Source organism: Pelmatolapia mariae, linkage group LG2 (assembly GCF_036321145.2).
Source record: "Pelmatolapia mariae isolate MD_Pm_ZW linkage group LG2, Pm_UMD_F_2, whole genome shotgun sequence".
NCBI lineage: Eukaryota > Metazoa > Chordata > Actinopteri > Cichliformes > Cichlidae > Pelmatolapia > Pelmatolapia mariae.
Window position 1 is genome coordinate 17,762,158 of NC_086228.1, and position 18,253 is coordinate 17,780,410.

An 18,253-nucleotide genomic window follows, 5' to 3' on the forward strand; every position below is an offset into this window, starting at 1 on the left:
AAAAACACTTAACTACAGTGAATAGTTTTGGCCATGCTACCCTTTTCTCACGTATTACCAAACCACATCGATCTAAAAAACTCTGACCTTAAAACGTGGAGGTGGGGAACCTTGATATCCTCCTAAAAATAACGAATAACGTTATTCTCATTATTGTAAAGAGTGCGAGGCTATAACCCAATCTGATGAAAAAAAAAACTTATTCATTCAGACTTATTCTCTTTTCTATCTCTCCGAAATATGGCATTGGAAGATTTGATAATGAAATTTAAATTTTTATATTTGGTTTTATCTACGGAAGTGGATTAGGGCCACTGGGAAAAAAAAGTGGGCACGTCTTTTTTTCCTTCTTTTCCAGAATTCTGACTTCAATCTCAGAATTCTGGAAAAGAAGAAAAAAAAAGACGTGCCCACTTTTTTTCCAGTATCCCTAATCCTCTTCTGTATTTATCAAGGTAAGAAAGGCTGTAGAAACTGAAGAGGCTCTCAACTAGTGTGGGAAATTGTAGCAGACATTATTTTTCACTAATTTACAGATTAAACAGCAAATGAGAAAAATACTGGATTGCATCTCTATAAAAGGTCTGTTATTAATCTGGAGAAGAAAACCTCGTCAGTAGCTGATGTGTTTTCTGCAGAAGTTGCAGGTTTCAGTTGTTAGATACAGCAATAACAGATAAGCCAATTATCCTGCCTATTTTTTCCCGCCACGATCTCCATGTAAGTGGTCAAACACAAAGAAAAGGCCAATTCCCCTCCCTCGAATCCCGACGTCCTCGGGCTAAGGCGATGTAGTTTCAGGTGAAAGACACGGCACTTGATTTAATTACCATGTGCAGAGAATAACCACACCTACCAACAGCTTATGGTAATGCAGATTTCAGAGCAGACAAGAGCAAAGCAGACGGCAAACAAAGAAACACCAAAATCAAAGTTTACTGAAACCTTTATGAGGCATATTGCTCATGAAACAATCCCCATTTCTACTCTACCAACACAAACACACACAGGACAGTCTGTGTCTGCACAGATACAGCTCCAAACTATAGATGGACACAAACGAGGTGACTTTTGGTTTGCTGATAAAACAACAGATGGAAGAAAGGACTGACCACAAAATTGATTATGTTAACCTGCATTTTTTGATTACTCTGGGTGTTTAGGCTTGATTTTCAGTTTGACCTTTAGGTCCTTCTCCATATTATTTTATATCCCAGTCCTTCTATAGTACGTTTGAAAGCCATAAAGGTTGAATGTGACTCCTCTCCTCCTCCTGTCTTTGTAAGGAAAGACAGAAAGTCTTTACCTTCAGTAAAGGCATGTGAATGAATATTAAATGAAATGGTCTTTTAAAGCCTGTAATAATGGTGCTGCAAGCAGCTTCAACATAGAGTACAAGACTGGTAACGCATCGCCATTGTCCTTCTCTTTATTATCGAGGCTTCACTGGGAAAATAGTTATGAAATTCAGACTGTAGGCAACGTCCAGTTGACTAAAAATCACCCAGAATGTCTTTTTTTAAAGGCAAAATTTCAAACAAACTGAAATAAAGTGTCAACACCAAACCTGTCACACCAAAAATGGGAAGACTGTTTTTTTCATTTGGAAGCTAAAAACATCAGAGATGGTTTTCTTGTCTGAAAAGTTTGTACATTTCTTAACGGGAGCAAGTACCGCTTAATTTATATTACTGTCTGTGAAACTACGAGCTTCTCCAGATATGAGAAATTATAGGCAAAAACTGCTTAACTTGAGGATATTGAAGGCTACATCAGGTTTTAAACACCCGAGAAAACACTCAAATTTACACAGCAATCTGTGCAGATGGCAAATATTTTGTTTTTTAAAATGACATTTCTCTAAAACTCCTGAATTTATAAATGAAGATCAAGTCCTACCTAATATTTACATTAAAACTGAAGCCTTTTGTAGCCCAAAACATCCTCCAGTTTCAATCGTGAGGGAGATAAATGTAATTAATCCAGTTAGGTAGTTTAAAGGAAGCATTTAAAAATATTCCCTAACAACCAACAAAAACATGGCTATAAGACAAACGATGCAGACAGCATGCACCACAGGAGGAGATGTGACTAGGAAGCCATGTCTGTTCACAAAAAAGGCTCAAATCTTGTGTTAATGGTTAATGGTTAAAGCAGCGACTTAACACATTTCTGCCACATTATTTCAGTAACAAACAACATTTGTAAAAGGAAAAAAGTCAAAAGTAACCTCAACAGGATTTTATTTGTTGTAGTAAAATCAAACATCTATCTAGCAGTTTTTCCACCCTTCAGTCTTTTTCTCTACTCTCTAATCTTCAGTGTGAAGGCCTGTAAGATAATGACAATGCTGATAGTCCATGTGCTTGAATGGATCAGATTAAACAACTTCTAGCCACATCTAAAACAGAGTCTTAAAGGAGAGGAGCCCAGTTTGTCTATAAAATGGAGGGGGTGGGGGGGCACGGGGTCTGGATGGGCTAACTTGAGCTGATCATGTAGAGGAACTGGATGGGATGGGTTGGGGTGGTGGAGTCTCCACGGACAAACCCGTTGTGGGTTTTGTCTGTGGGAGGAAGAAGGGCACTGGATCACAGCTCCACAGGTGGCTCTGAGCAGGCCGGGTCACAGGTGATGGGCGACCGGCCGTATCTGATGTGGTTGATACTCAGAAGCGTCATCTGAGCAATCACATGATGTACACCTTCTCCGCCTGAGAGAAGTTGAAGACTTCTTTGGTTCTGGGACACACCACTTTGTCATCTTGGCGAATGGACAGAAGAGACTGGAAGAGATAATAATGAAATGTCAAGGAGTGTTTTATAAAACTTTATCATCCTTTAAGTCTGCATTTTAAATTGCTTCAACATGGATGGAAGCACCTTTATACAGTCCCAGCTGGCATCATGCAGTTTACTCACATTGTAGCCGTAAACATATCCATTAGGCAGCATCATGGGAGGGTTGTTTTCATTCATGACCTCTCCAGAGATTTTACAGACTAGTCTGGAATTGGCGCAGTGGGCCATGGGTAGAGGCTGAGCCAACTTGTTAAGAGATTTACTGCACACTGGGCAGTCTGGGTTTTTAGAGGTGCCATCCTCCTTGTAGCACTGACTGGTTTGGAAATGGGAGTTAAGGATTAATGCAGTTTAGGGAATAACTCACAGAATAGACCCTCCTTAGAACAAAAACACTATCCATCTTCATATAGCTTAAGAAGTTGAAATGACAGGATTAAGAGTAACCACACACTGGAAGGATACGGTGTCTTGATGGCTGACAGACCAGCCTGCAGGGTGATGGTGAAGACAGAGTTGTTTCCCAGCTGATGCAGTCTGTAATTGTCATATCGGAACTGCTGGATCAGCATCTTCCAGCGGGCTGGATCCAACAGATCCTGATAGATCAGAAAGAAAAAGAGAAAATAAAAGGAAGATTTTTTTTACAACTGCATTTCTCAAAAATTAATAAATAATCAAGCTTTTAAAATCCATTATCAGAAATTTTGCACAGGGGTTTTTATAATTTGTACAATGTAAAAAAAGTCTGTGAATTAAACAAAAGGTCTACTTTTGTGTATAAAAGGCATACATTTGTCTTTGGTCTGCGCATGGTGAAATCAGCTTAAAACACAACAGAAGCTACATTTGAATGATCATTGGGTATTCCACGTCAATGTGGGTTAAACAGGAGACAATGCTGAGTTTTGTTTACACAAACAGATCACAACTCATCATTGTTTGTATTTAGTTTCACAGTTCTGTTTATTTATGATATGCATCTATTTTACTCTCCTAGTTCAGTCTCTAACCAGTCCACATTTTCCAACATGTAGGTTAGCCAGGTTACTGCTGTGCCAACCCAGCAAGCCAACAGGTAGAGAAACATGAGGGAGAAGGATCACGAGATGGTCCAACCTTCATGTATCATGTGTAGAGTGACAACTTGTCCTTAACATGACAGTGAAGTTGCGGGAGATGGTTGTGTCATTCACCACTGTAACCTGTATAACCTGAATAACAAACTGAAAGCTCAACTCTTCAGTGTGACACTATAATCATTAGTTCATGTGCTGTTAATGGTTCGAAACGATTTTTCAGACCACAAGTCCTGCGAGTCAGAACAGCTCATTATACAATGAAGTACATTTAACTGCCTACTGATAAAGATCAAAACAACACTGCTAGTAGTTACACCATTCATTTTTAATTTTTTAAAATAGTACCCGCTTTAGATCGTCTGCTTTGATAGACATCGACTTGCTTTTTTTTTTATAGATTTTTTTTTCATAACTTTGTTGTTTGTTTGTTTTTGTTTAAAACATGAAGAGAAGAGAATTAACACTTAATAACTAAAAGCAAAAGCCTAAAACAAAACTGGAAGCCAGCTAAAAAGAAATAAACACACAAACCAAAAAAGGAACACTTTATTAAAAACAAAAGGCTATTCCACACCTTTGCCTGTTTAAAGCTTGAGTCAAATTCCCCTGGTTTGAATTCATCATCACTGGTGATCAATCTTGGAAGTCCAAGTTATTTTCCCAATTTTCAAAGTAAATATCATTATTGAATTTGAACCCTGCTTTTCTTTCAGATAGCCTCTGTCTCACCAATACATGTTTGGACTGGGTATTTGAATGCAGAGGGTTCAGTATCTTTCTACGGAGCAACATAATTAGCATCAGACCAATAGGCAAGTTGATGTTGTTGAGCTGCATGGAAATATACTGGACCCCCTGATGCTTGTCTTCACACAGCTCACACAGCACCAATCTTAACACATCCTCAGTCATCAAACAACCCTGCCCCCCCACGTCCTCCAGCTGGGGGGCACCCTGTCTGGTTAGTAATGTTGGGACACCACAGGGTGCACCTTAGACTTCACGTATAAAACGAAATTTATGGTCGAGCAGAGGTTTGTTGTCCTCTCCATTTCAGGAGAGCAAAGTTATAACATACAAAGAGCTGAAATTTCAATGTTTAAAATGATGAAACATGTCCACTGCAGCCACTGTCTGAGCTTTTTATGCTGTATTTTTGGTGGCAACATAGCTGGCTCAACAAATTGATTCACAAGGCTGGCTGGACCATCATTGATCACATTCTGGGGGGGGGGGGGGGGGGGGGGGGGGGCAGGCATAAGATTCCACACATATTCATCACATTTATCTTCTTGGAGCTGTTTCTAAGCTACTTTTATAGCAACAACAACAATAACAATAATAGCAACACTATTACACATTTTTACTTCCTCCAGAGTCTATTACAGTAATGCTCTCTTTTCTGGACCACCTAAAAAAAGACAAAACAGAAGCCCCACTGAAAGTCTTAGATTCTGACTTGGTCTTTAATCAGCGATGTTGATTTCAAGTGAATTGTGATTAACGGTTGTTCCAAGAACAGCTGAGACTGTAGGCTGTAATCCTATCAGTAATGTAACTGAGTTGTCTAAATTAATTACAGTTTAATCCTTTTTAATTACCCCTGGCAGTATTTTTATTGAGCATGATTATATTTATGATTACTTTTATTATGATCATAAATAATCATGACATTGAGGAAAAACACTATGATAATAAAGAAAGCTACTAAGCTCTCCCTTTAATAGCATACTGGCAGGGAAGAGAGGCTGTTTCTGTAACTCTGGCACAAGCAGCTGGCACAAACACTACAGTAGTCTGGCTTGCCTAAAAGCGAAAAAAAAAAAAAAGAAAAAGCCAAAGGCTTTTTGAGAAAAAACCCTGGTGACAGTGTGCCATAGTACAATTCAGAGGATGTTGGAGTGGAAAATTAAAAATAGCAGTGCCACTGAAAGCCTGCACAAAGAGGGAATTGAGTTTATTTTTGTAAAAGACAACGGAGGCCCTCTGGTGGCTGGTCTCCGTCTATAGCGCTTTCTCTTTACTTCAAACACACGAGAAGTCAGGGTGGTTTGTTCACAGCTCTGCCCAAAGTGGTACCAATATTTCCATGAGGACAGACCCATGGAGTTTAAAGTTATTCTCAAAATTTCCCCAAGTGTTTTTTTTTTTCTTCTTAACACAGAGCAAGCGATTTTCAACATAGCATTTCTAAACATATCAGTTTTCTTTAGAAAGCATAAATTATCTATATTTTCACACAGAAACAAAACAAAAATGACCAGGTCAGAATTATCAGCCTGACTGAAAATCTGACCTTTTTATTGAGCCAAAGCACAAACTATTGTAATGACTTCTGATCAAATAAAATGATATCCTTGTAGACATTCACACTGATAAAGACCACTAATGTTACCTTGTATGGAGAGATGTGTGTATCTGATGGAAAGGCCAGCATGCCCATCACCTGCCGAACCTCATCCAACTGTCCACCTTCTGCTTGGCTGAAGTGCTTTCTAGCATGTCTAATACACACAGAGAGACTCACAATCTCAGTAATGCAACTGCAAATGTGGAAATACATGAGTAAAAGGCTCCAGGTGAAAAAATTATTTGTGTGTGTGTGGTTTAAGTACCGCACTGCATCCATGCGCTTGTTTTGTCTGATGAGCTCAATGAACTCCTGGATTCTCAGACTGAACTCAAGACAACTCTGCCAGAGAAAGGAAAGATGGAAGAGGAGGCATCAAGTTTAAAAAAAAAAATGAGGCAACTCCCCCATGGTTAATTTATAATGTCCATGGAAATTGAGACAGAACAAACAGAAAATGATCTGTTAATATTTTACCATCTAAATGGACTGAGCACGGAAAAAATCCACATCTGTTACCAACTGGAACTATAATTTTTCTGATTTACATATTGCCCAACTGGCAAAAAGCTAAAGCTAAACTAAACCAAATTTTACTAATGTTCTCACGAGAAAGAAAAACAAAGCCACGTCCATATAAATAATTAACAGCCAACAAGTCAGATTATTGACTCTCGACTGAATTCTACTGAGGACTCAGACCCTGTCTAATAAAATAATCTTAGGATTAAAATGGGAACTTGCTGGGATTCTCAGCAGAGCGAAAGCTACAAGAAAAGCAATCAAGACTTAATTTTTCGCATCAAAAACCGGTTACACTGCTGACTGTTGTTTATTAGAGCCAAAACTACGCAATGTAAAAAACTGATAGCAGGGTTTTTTCAGGGTTCACAGATTTATAGATCTTATTGGTATCAAAGCTAGTATTAAAAGCCAGATCAGCTTTTAATACTTCCCTGCTATATATAATAACAATGCCTTGAAACATCATTAATTATTCTACCTTCATCTTGCGGAGGCGGGACTTGTTATCATGGCACCAGGCCAGGCAAGTGGCTGTCTCCTGCCTCTCCAGAGACTCCTCCACCTCCTTAGCTGTGAGGAACATCTCAATGTTCACCAGATCCTAAAAACACAACAGAGACAGTGTGGTAACAGAAAAATACAGGGTATTTCTGTATGTGAAAGGTATGTGTGAACGAGAAGATTTTTTTTTTTTTTTAAACTAACAAGCTGACAAACAGCTATGAGGGTATTAATTTAAAGAAGAACAGATCTATTAAAGTCTGATCTTTGCTACACATTTTTCATGAAGTCAATCATGGCTTAAAAGAAATCTCTGAGGACCTCAGAAACAAGGGCGTGATGCTCATTAGGCTGGCTATTGAGTACTCTTTAAAGAGGCTGACAGACACTGTAAAAAAAAAAGAAAAAAAAAGAAAGAGAGAAATTCAAGACCATTGTTACCCTCCCTGGGAATACTTGACTAACAAATATTCCTCAGAGAGCAAAATGTGTAATAGTACCTGAGGTGACAAAGTAACCCCGGGTAACGTGCTTCTCAGAAACTAAAGGCCTCTCACACTGGCTAACGTTCATGTTTTTGAGCCCACCATCAGCAGAACACTGAACAACAATGTTATCCATGTCACGGTTGAATGGAGAATGCCACTGCTCTTCCAAAAGAACACAGCTGCTCATCTGCTGTTTGTTAGAGAAAAGACACTGGAACTTTTTGGTGTAAATCATAAGCACTACATTTGAAGCAATAAAAAGACAGCATTCCAGCATCTGAATCTCATCCCATCTGAAACGCACTGTACTGTTAGAGTCATGGTTTGTAGGCCTTGTCTGCTGGTCCTTAGTGGGGCGACTAATTTGAATTATACCACAAAATTCTAAAATGTCAGGATGTGTCTGTAAAAAAAGAAAAAGAAAACTGGGTCGTGCAGCAAGACAGCAATGCTCAGCACATGTCATTCTACAAAAGAAGGATTAAAAAGAGTAAAGGTAATGTTTTGCAACATGTGCTGAGCAAATCCAATACAAATGCTCTGAAAGGACCTGAAGCAAGCAGTTCAAAACGATGAAGCCACTCAGAATTTCTGTATCCAGCTGGGGGCCATTCTAGTCCCAGCCAAAAATCACACAAATCTTAGATGATTAAAAAAAGAAATTATAAATATTTAAAAAAAATGTTCTGAAACAGTATCTCGAGGACAAAATACTGTAAAATAAGTGAGGGGAAAGGTTTTACAGACAGGCATGGATGGGGGACTTCCTGTCCTGTATAGTAATCACTAATTACAACTAGTTTGGTGATATGGTTTTTAAAATACTGTGTAGATTTCATGCATTGGGTCATGAAATCACACCATTCATAGCAAAGTGATGTCTGTGCTTCAGTATTCAAGTAGTTGTTCTTCCAGCAGAAACTGTGATTGTGTGGGCTGCATTCAACTGAATTTTGCAGAAAAAAAGAAGCACTGTAATGCTTTTGGTGCGTTTGGGCAGGAGATGTTTGTAAATAGACAGTTTTAACTGACAGCACAATTTATTTCCATGTTTTTCAGTAGTATTATCCACAGACAAATGAACTTCACAGTGTTTGTTTAAAACACTGTGCATTTAATCTTTTGGTGATTCCACATTACAGAAACAGTACTCTGATGCAGGCTCCCTTTTGGCCATTTGGCTTGTTCTCTCATTAAAACTACCCCCATTTTAGATTTCCTATCAACAAATAAATCAATATCGCTGCAGATACAATTAAATATGAGTTCCCATTATCACTGCTCTTCCAGTTGGATAAACAAAATAATGTTTATCCATTATTAATGTAAAACCACGTTCCTACTTAGGGGTGTCCTCTACATGTTGTAGCTGTTTATTATGAACAGAGGGCAGTGGGGAAAGTTGTCTTGTTCATGTACGTGCTGTTGTTGGTCTTTTTGGTTTAACTTCAACTGCAAGTCTAAATCATAACAAAGACCTTTTTATGGTGTAAAGAAACAGAGTGTTAAAAACAATGAAAGCTGTCTGGTGTAGCCACAGTCTGTACTTCAAGCTGCTGCTGAATTCCACTCTTGCTCCCTTTAACTCTACCTTTGCCTATCATCACCACCGTAGTGCCACATGCTGCTGTTGTTTTGAATGACCATATGCAAGGACATGTGCAAAGACAGAACATCCATAATCCTTCACTCTCAATAGCCAAAAGCCTATCCACAGAAACACAAGGACAGTACCATGAATTCTGCTTTAAGAGTCAGGGCTGTATTCACTAAATCTCCTAACAGCCAAGGAGCAGATGGAGATCCAGCAGGGATCTGCCACAGATCTGAACAGGGCCTGCCATTGACCAACCAGCTGGTCTGTATCAGGGAAATCCTTCTTGGAGTTAAACATTCTGTATATAAGGAACTGGTTAAAAGTCCTTTAAAGAACTTATTGTTCTGCACATCAGAAGTTAAGTTGCAATTATTCCTGCACTACATACTGAAAGTAAAGGTTAATACCTTTTCCCCTTGCAGACACATAATACTGGATCAAACCCTCAGTAAATAAATGTAAATCATAGAACAATTTCTTTAATTAGGTTCTCTTTTTAAAAAAATTATTTCAGGTCATATTTATGAAGAAATACAGAAAACCCAAAACCTTTGCCTCTTTCTGTACATGAACTGTAAGAGCCCTGTAATTACCTCTATACCGCTTTGTCTGGCCAGTTTCACAGCTGTGTTGTAGTAGCCACAGCGCAGCAGATGCTCCACCATCATGCGGTCCATCCGTTTCTTCTTCCACAGGTTAACTGAAGCTGGCTGGTCGCTGCTGTGCTCCTTTAAGTGCTCGATGCGACGCTTACACAGCTTGGCACTCTCGTCTTCTGCTTGAATGGACTCTGCAGCCTATGGGACACAAACACAATCAAGAGAGCTACAAAATGCTTCCTGTTAATTGTTTCTCTAAGAAGAATAATTAAAATGAATTATGTTTATGACATGTAACATGGTTGACTTTAGAACAGGAACAAACCCTGAACACTGAAACCAAGAAGTCAGAAACCTTGAACACTGCTCAAGTTTGGTTGGAACTAAACTGCTGCTTCCTGCTTCACAGACATGGCAGGATGTAAATTATGGATCACAACCACAAAGGAGTAATTTCTTTCCACTGTTACATGCAGTAAGGACTCAGTGATCGTTCAGCACATAATTACAATCCTAGGCTCGCTTTTTAGCACATCTTGTACTTTTAGAGTAAATTTAAAAAGAAACAAATATAAAATTGCATAACACCAATTTAGATAAGCATTGTTTTCCTGGTTGAAATGGAACAAAGCAAGTTTTATTTTTGACTTCTCAGATTTCAGATGCCAAATCAGTGCATAATCTGATACACCATGAAAGTACCCCCCCTTCCCCCACCCAAAATGAACCTTTTGTATCTGCTGAGAATGTTGACATAAACGTAAAATAATTTTAAAAAAAAGAAAGCAAAAGTGTGATTTGACAGCTCAACACACGAGCCACCCTTGGAGCAACAAACAAATGCAATCCACCTAATGAGGTGCTTTTGCTAAAACAGTGATTACTGTGGCTTTCCATGGTCGACTCTACATGAAGCAAGATTTTGTTTGTAAAGAAGATACTACATGTGATGTATAGATGTATAACAGCTTTTCTACTCCAGGTTAACAAGATGTAGGTGGTTGGTTCTGCTTTACCTCTTCACACTATTTTACATGTTAGGCAAAATGATGGTGTGCAGAGGGGTTCGAGTAACTTAGAAAGGCCCACAGAGCATGACCAAAATTTAGCTGCATGATTGAAGTACCTCTTTTAAGGCGTGCACTTTATCTCTTTACAAAAAACATCAAGTTATTTCTTCCCTCAATTGCGTTCAAACAGCTGCCAAGTAAAATTGAGATTTCTCTGGCCTTCTGGAAACCGTTTTCTCTCTTTCCAGAAGTGAGATTTTAAATAATGCCAGAAACATTTTAAAACACAGGCCTGTAAGTGTAGCAATGACAACATACACAGGGATGACTATTATGATAAAACTATATACAGCTGCACTTGAAAGCCATCTTCCTGTTGGGTCTGATTATCTCTGTAATTGCCTTTTTGTATAAAAGCAGTGCTTCAGACTGCTTCCAGAGAAAAGGCTAAAGTTGAAAATGATAGAACCTCTATTGTGTGGTCAGCTTCAGTGGAACAGAAAACAAGCAACCGCAGAGAGTCAGCGACATCAGAGATTTACTCTGTTAGGGATGAAAAGAACATGTGCAAAGCTATGCGTGTTCATAAAATCAAGTGTTATCATAAAAGGTGGCGGAAAATATCGACTTTTATGCCTTCAAAAACATCATGTTCAAGAGCTGCAAACTCCCTCACTAAAACTAAAAGGAAACTTGGCACTCTTACCAGTCTGGAAGGACTTGACTGTTACACTTGGAAAATGTGTATGCCTGTATCCCTTACCTTCCTCTTCAGGGCACTGAGTTTCTCCACCACTCCATCCAGCAGGGACACCACAGAGTCAACCACGGGGAAGCTGCTCAGCGTTTTCTCCAGCTCTGCAACTACCATTGTGACGTGACTCGTCTCCCTGTCGATGTTCTTCTGAGCCGCTCTAAAGCGTTTGTTCAGAGTCTCGTATGGCACCTGTAGACATCATAAATGTTCTATTTCAGACATTCATTCAAGGGGATTAATGCATCTTAGTGTAATTTTATAAGCTACAATTATAGCTCAATATGTGAATTACCTCAAGACAATATGGTAGAAATATGGTAGAAAACTGTTTAAATACTAAAGCTTTACTTTTTCTTATCCTTGATACAGAACATTTGGCCATCGTTATCCTTAATTTGAGATGTTCTGTTCTCTAATTTATGCCGTTTCATCTGGAATGAAGACCAAAAACATAATGCTAAACTCCTGCTTAAACATTTCCTAATACTTAAACTGAAAAACTGCAAGCAGATTTCTGTAAAAATGTTACTTTCTCCGTCAGTTCACTTTAAATACAACTTCCATATCAATTTGTGGTCATTCAATTTTAGAACAGCAAGTAAGCTGTCACAACAGATTCAAGAACTTCATCCAGACCACAAAGGGGGGAAAAAAACACCATTTCCCCTCACCAGTTGGCACACACTGGAGTGCAGCCAGAGTCTGTAAACTTCTTCTGAACACTCAGCTTGAAAAAGCTAAAAAGCATTTGAAACCACATCCTTTTCAGAGAAACCTGCTTTGTTAAATTATGTACTTATTTTCTTTGCACAACAATAAAAGTACTTAACTAGTTTCATGTGATTCTTGATATTCCCTCTGCTGACATGCTGGATCAACAAAAGAAGTGCTTTGACCGATTGAAGGAGCGTTTCTTTTAATACAGAGCCAAGTTTATGTCACAGATTACTAAGATGGCGAGGAAGAAATCGGGGGGGACAAACTGGAAAATGCAGCACCAAATGCAAAGCCCAAATGGGCCGCATTTCTCAGATAGCTTACTTTACCACATATTGGTATATACTCCAAAAAATTATTGGATGTCCTTTTTTCATATTACACTAACGGCTCCCATCAGAATATAACAGAGATTAAACATTACCTTTATGTCAGCCTCCACTCTCTAATATATTTCAGTGACGACTACATTAGAGTCAGGATTCGCCACAGACAAAGTTAATACTTACTTAAAGACCAGCAAATATTCTGGTTGCCCAGATCAACAAATAACTACCGGTACTCATAACTCAAGGTTTTCAACACAGATGATGATGATTTTAGCAAGATGTAAGGAAGAGCCGAGGTATATTTATAACGTAGGTAAAAGGTTTATCCTGGCTCAGAGAGGGTCATTAGAGAGTGACTACATATGTAAGCATTAATCAGTTTGCATTACATCAGAGTCATTTCAATATGTCTGTGTTACATTTTTAATATAAATCTATTAATTTTCCTGCTGTTATTGGCCAGCTGACAGACACAGATGTCTATTCTCCTCAGTTCACAACACTTATTGAACATGTCAATGTTTTTGATTTTCTTCTGGGGAAAAACACATGTAGCAGGCTTTGGTAACATAGTAATATAGTAGCTAAATGGTAGATTGATATGCTCTAATTAACTTTTACAAAACTCGGTGCTCATTTTTTTAAAAAGCTGCTTGAAAATGATTAGATAATTTTTCTGTGGCAGACTCATCCTCATGGCAATTTAAACAGACTCAGATAACTCTGATTTTTTATGTACTTTTATAAACAAATTTTTCTGTAGATGGGTCATGTCAATTGCATCCCTGCTGGCACAGACTGTGCTAACCCAGGGTTTTTCCTGGCTCAAAAAGAAGGCTTTGAGGGTGGTGACCACACATGGAAGCACACATTCTCCTTTATAATTTAGCCATAAAGTCTTTTACTTGTTAACAGCTTTTCAGATACATTTTTATAAAATAAATAAATAACACAGATTCTTAAATAATCCATAAGGCCCATGTCTGCATTTAAGAGATGTAGCATTTAAAAATTTGTTTAGCTGCATGTTGGGAAAACTGAAATATCCCCTTTCTGAATTTGACTGGCTACTAGATGTTATAACATTGCTAAGATTAGTAACCCCTTTATGATATGACCTTGATTTAGTCAAGAGTGAACATGTAATTCAGCCATGAACACAAAGCAGACTGTTATCACAGTAAAAGCCATACAGTATATGAGTATGGTGGTTATCATTCATAATTGTTTTAAGTGAATCCTTGGAAGAGACAACAGGAAGCCCATTTCAAACAGCAAACATTACATATTAATAACAATCACAGTAATAATCAATACAAGGCTCAAGTGATTTAATGGTCATTTTGACTGCATTTTGCTCTCAACATTTTAATACCTTTGTGTCTTAATTGTGAGATCTTTATATATGCTTAGTAATGTAGAAATACAGATCAGATTAGAACCTTCTTCAGTTTCTGGGACAGGCATTATTATAATGATAAAATTCTGCTCAATACAGCTCCAAATGTAATCAACACTGCTGTCCTGCAGCTGTAGACTCCCATTTGATGCCAATTACAACCATCACTCCTGTCTTAAAATGGTGCCCATCATCTCACTGCAGCATCCAACCATAGCAGCCAGAAACATCCCCAAACCAAAGCCATGCATGCTCAGCACAGAGGTATTTTAACATCAGCTGCAGCAGGAAATGCCTCTATCCATCATGCAACATTACACAATTAGTTACCACACAAAAGCAGTGAATGCGCCGGTACTCAGCCCTGCTGTCTTTATATGACGACGCTCTCCTGATCACAGGAAGCAGCCCGGACCTGTCTTTTAGCAGCGGTGTCGCAGCAGCAGCGTTATGTGGAATGGAGGAAAACCGTGCGTGTGTGCGGCGGCGGCAGGCTGTGATTTCTCTCACTGGCCATTTTGAAGTACAGAGAGGCAGCAGCAGCAATCTGATGACACTGCGCTAACTCACAGTGCTGCTTCTCCGCCTGACAGCACCGGGTTACGGGATCTTCCTCCTCCCCCGAAAGCTTTAAACCCACCTATCTCCGAACCAGCCCGGATTTCGCTTGCTTTGACGTTATGAATTGGGCAGGCTGCTCGTTAAACACGACAAATACTGGTTTTAAGTGCCGTAGCTGAGCTAACGGCCGAGTTAGCAGGCCAATCACGTTTGCATGTCACTTCTCAGACTGGGGGCGAGTAACCATGCTGCTTCCATGTAACCATATAAACTGTAACCCTTAAACCTCCCATCCCAGTGTCCTTTTTAAATGTCCAGGTCAGCGCAGGAGACAAGCTGTACACTCGCACACATACACTACACAAAAAAACATGCTTCCCACAAGCCAGCCATCTTTAAGGTGATGCACCGTTAGGTAGGTAGGTAGGTAGGTGGTAGGTACTTAGGTGAGCTCACGAGCCATGGTTAAAAGGATAATCAGGCCAAACCCAACAAAAAGTCAAGCTATCAGCTTTTGGGCCTCTGACGGACTCAGAGTCCATAATAAAAAGAATTAACCCAGCAGGAAGCTAACCAACTAACCCCCAGCTTATATCATTTAGGGAACCACTCATATTTTTACATCCGCTCATAAAAACAAGCACCTTCACGGACCCTAGGTGCCTGGCTAAGCTAATTCAGCTAGCGTTAGCCTCCCTGACGAGTTCACTCGCTATCTAATGAACGACTAATTCCGATTTTTTTCCAAGTGGCACAGCACGCATTGCGTATTTTTGCAACAGCAGACTCATTGGGCTATCAATATACACCATTTTGCGTTTGTGTTTACCTTCAGGGTGGGATATTCTTGGACTTTGAGAGCCATGGACAGTTGAGATGCTGTCTCCTGCACCGCCATCTTGGTTTTGTGGTTTTCTTGTGGTTGTTTGTGTTTTTTTTCTATCAGCTCAGAATGGGCTCAGCGCTCACTATCGCCATCTGGTGGGACGGTGTAAGTACTGACTGGATTCAGCACTTACTATGCAAACATAACGAAATGACAGTTATACTCCCTCCCTAATCTTGTGCACAACATTTACACACAACACAACACGCACGGACGTACATACACAAACAGTAGGAGGAAAATAACCTTTATGTTTCTGTAATGGTAAATCCAATATTAAAATATATCAATATTTTTAATTCTAAAATATGAATATTTATGTTATCTATGTAGTTTCAGATTTCGTGTTTTACAAATAAGTAGGATAATAGAAAAGTATTTATACCTTACAGTTATTTGCTTGCATTCCTAAACATAAACGTTTTTGTAGTTTGATTAATTCCTCACTTTTCAGAGAAGTCCAGTGTGTTGGCTCAAACTTGGGTATAAAACATTATTTTGGTGGGTATTTCTGTCTGTCTAAGTAAAAAAAAAAATACATGAACATACACATGCATACAAATATATGTGTGGTTTGTAGGATGTAAACAGTAAGGACATAAGACATTTAAACAGGTGCAAGTTCCACCAATACTTTCAGATTTGCAACTCTGAGAAATGAAATGGAAAAAAAAGACTAATACACCTCCAGGAAGAAGTACAGAAAGGTGGCGACATCCGGGATTAGCGCTGCACTGTTTTAACCCATTCCAGTTTGTCCTGTTAAGTAGTGAAAGGTGATTTTGTTTTTCCGTGTGTAAGGATGTGTGTGGGATGGAAGCAATAGTCAGTAAGCATAGCATGACAGATTTTTACATTAAGACTTTAATTGCTCAACATAACCTTCTTGGCAGAAGTAATTAAATATTAAAATTTACATAAATATACGTATATATATTTGAGGGGTGCAGACATATAGAATGTAGCAGAAGAATATTGCACAGTAGGGCTACACAATTACTGACAGCTCAAGTTTAGCAGTGTTACAGCTTTTGGGATGAAGCTGTGTTTCAGCCTATTTGCGTGTTTGTACACCTCTGAAGTGCCTGCCTGATGGGAGAAGCTTGAACAAATGGAGATCTGGAGAGTCTTTGTGGCCTTCTTCACACAGCAAGTGGTGTAAAGATGATCCAGATATGGTAGCTCTGTGCCCACAATCTTTCCACAATATGCTGGAGGGCCTTTTGTCAGCTTTGGTACAGCTACCACACCAAGCTGTGAGGATGCTCTCTACTGTGCTGTAAAAGCTGCAGTGTTGGTGGCAGTGTGGTGCGAAGTAGACTCTCTCTATGGATGTGTAGCGGTGTGTCTGTGGTTTTCTTATTGGTTCGGGACTCTATAATCATCTCTTTGGTGTGTGTGTTATTAAAACACACACATGACATCATATTGTTATGATGTCAAACTGAGTGCAATGGCTGTCGTATCATCTGCAAACTTAACAGTGGTATTCGTCTTGTGGATGCACTGATGGTCATGTCTGTCCAGAGCATACAGGAAGGGTCTCGGCACATAGCCTTGGGGAACTCCGTGGTCAGAGTGAGGATGGGGAGTGTTTGCCTGCCCAGGCTGACAGTCTGAGAGCAGTTGGTGTTAAAATCTCATACCCGGTGATCTACCTCCGCTGTGACGCATAGCTTTATGTGATTGAATAGCAGTCTTTCAAAGTATTTAGAAATGATCATGGTAAGAGGAATTGGCCAATAGTTGTTGACACAACTTACTGTAGATTTTTTGGTCACAGGTTCAATGATGGTTAAAAAATTACTGTGCATTATGTGTGTGAATACCTCTCCCAGTTAGCAGGGCCAGCTGCTATCCTTGTGTTGATGCTGCAGAGATGCTGCTGCACCTCATAAGTAAGTAGAACAGAGGTCCCTGGGTTGCCTATTGGCTTACAATTGTTGTGTTCCTCTGCTAGGCTGACAGAGTTATCAGTATGTGTGTAGTGTGTGTTATTTTTCTTTTTGTAATGCACAATGGACTTGATACCTTGCAACATCCACATTGAACTGGAATTATTGTTGAAATACTCTTTTATCCATAGCTGCTGGTCATTTTTGTGTGTATGAAGCGCTGTTTTCAGACGTTTTTAAAAAGTTTAAAGTTATTCAGCAGGAAGAAGGAAAGCATCAAGGGAAAGGGATAAATGACTGAATAACCCTTTAGTGTTGGAAAAATGTAAACAGTTTTTGCATGTCGGTAAGAAACATTCTTATTATTGTTATTTAATATCCCTTCTTTAGGGCTGGGAGGACACAGACCCAGTGTCAGTCAACTAACCCCCAGCTTATTTGTATTTAAGGAGTATTAGCGTACTCCCACTGCCAGTCCCAAGCTTGGATAAATAGGAGGGGAGCATTCAGAAGGCACTCGGGGTAAAAAATGTGCCAAATCAAACATGTAGTTCTATCCGCTGTAGAGCCCCTTGGGTAAACAAGGAAGCAGCCAAAAGGGCCCAGCCATCATCATTATTATTATTGTCCTCTAATTGTTGAGACTTGTGAGAATAATGTAAAAAAAAAAAAAAAGAGGCATATTTTGTCATTTCACAGCCTTGAATGTCATGAGCAATAATAGAGAAAAATAGCTTTAACAACCATAAGCACCCA

At 39.2% G+C, this 18,253-nt stretch overlaps 1 protein-coding gene across 1 annotated transcript; it reads right to left on the bottom strand.

Moving 5' to 3' along the window:
• Positions 1–928: 928 nt before the first annotated feature.
• On the bottom strand, positions 929–15,638 carry maea (macrophage erythroblast attacher, E3 ubiquitin ligase). Its single transcript, XM_063494210.1, has 9 exons — positions 15,546–15,638; positions 11,717–11,899; positions 9,938–10,141; positions 7,237–7,359; positions 6,499–6,575; positions 6,279–6,387; positions 3,267–3,400; positions 2,922–3,117; positions 929–2,785 (listed from the first exon to the last, which is right to left on the bottom strand). Exons 1-9 carry the CDS (start codon positions 15,612–15,614, stop codon positions 2,690–2,692), a joined length of 1,191 nt encoding a protein of 396 aa, XP_063350280.1. The 5' UTR covers positions 15,615–15,638; the 3' UTR covers positions 929–2,689.
• Between the last annotated feature and the right edge of the window lie 2,615 nt (positions 15,639–18,253).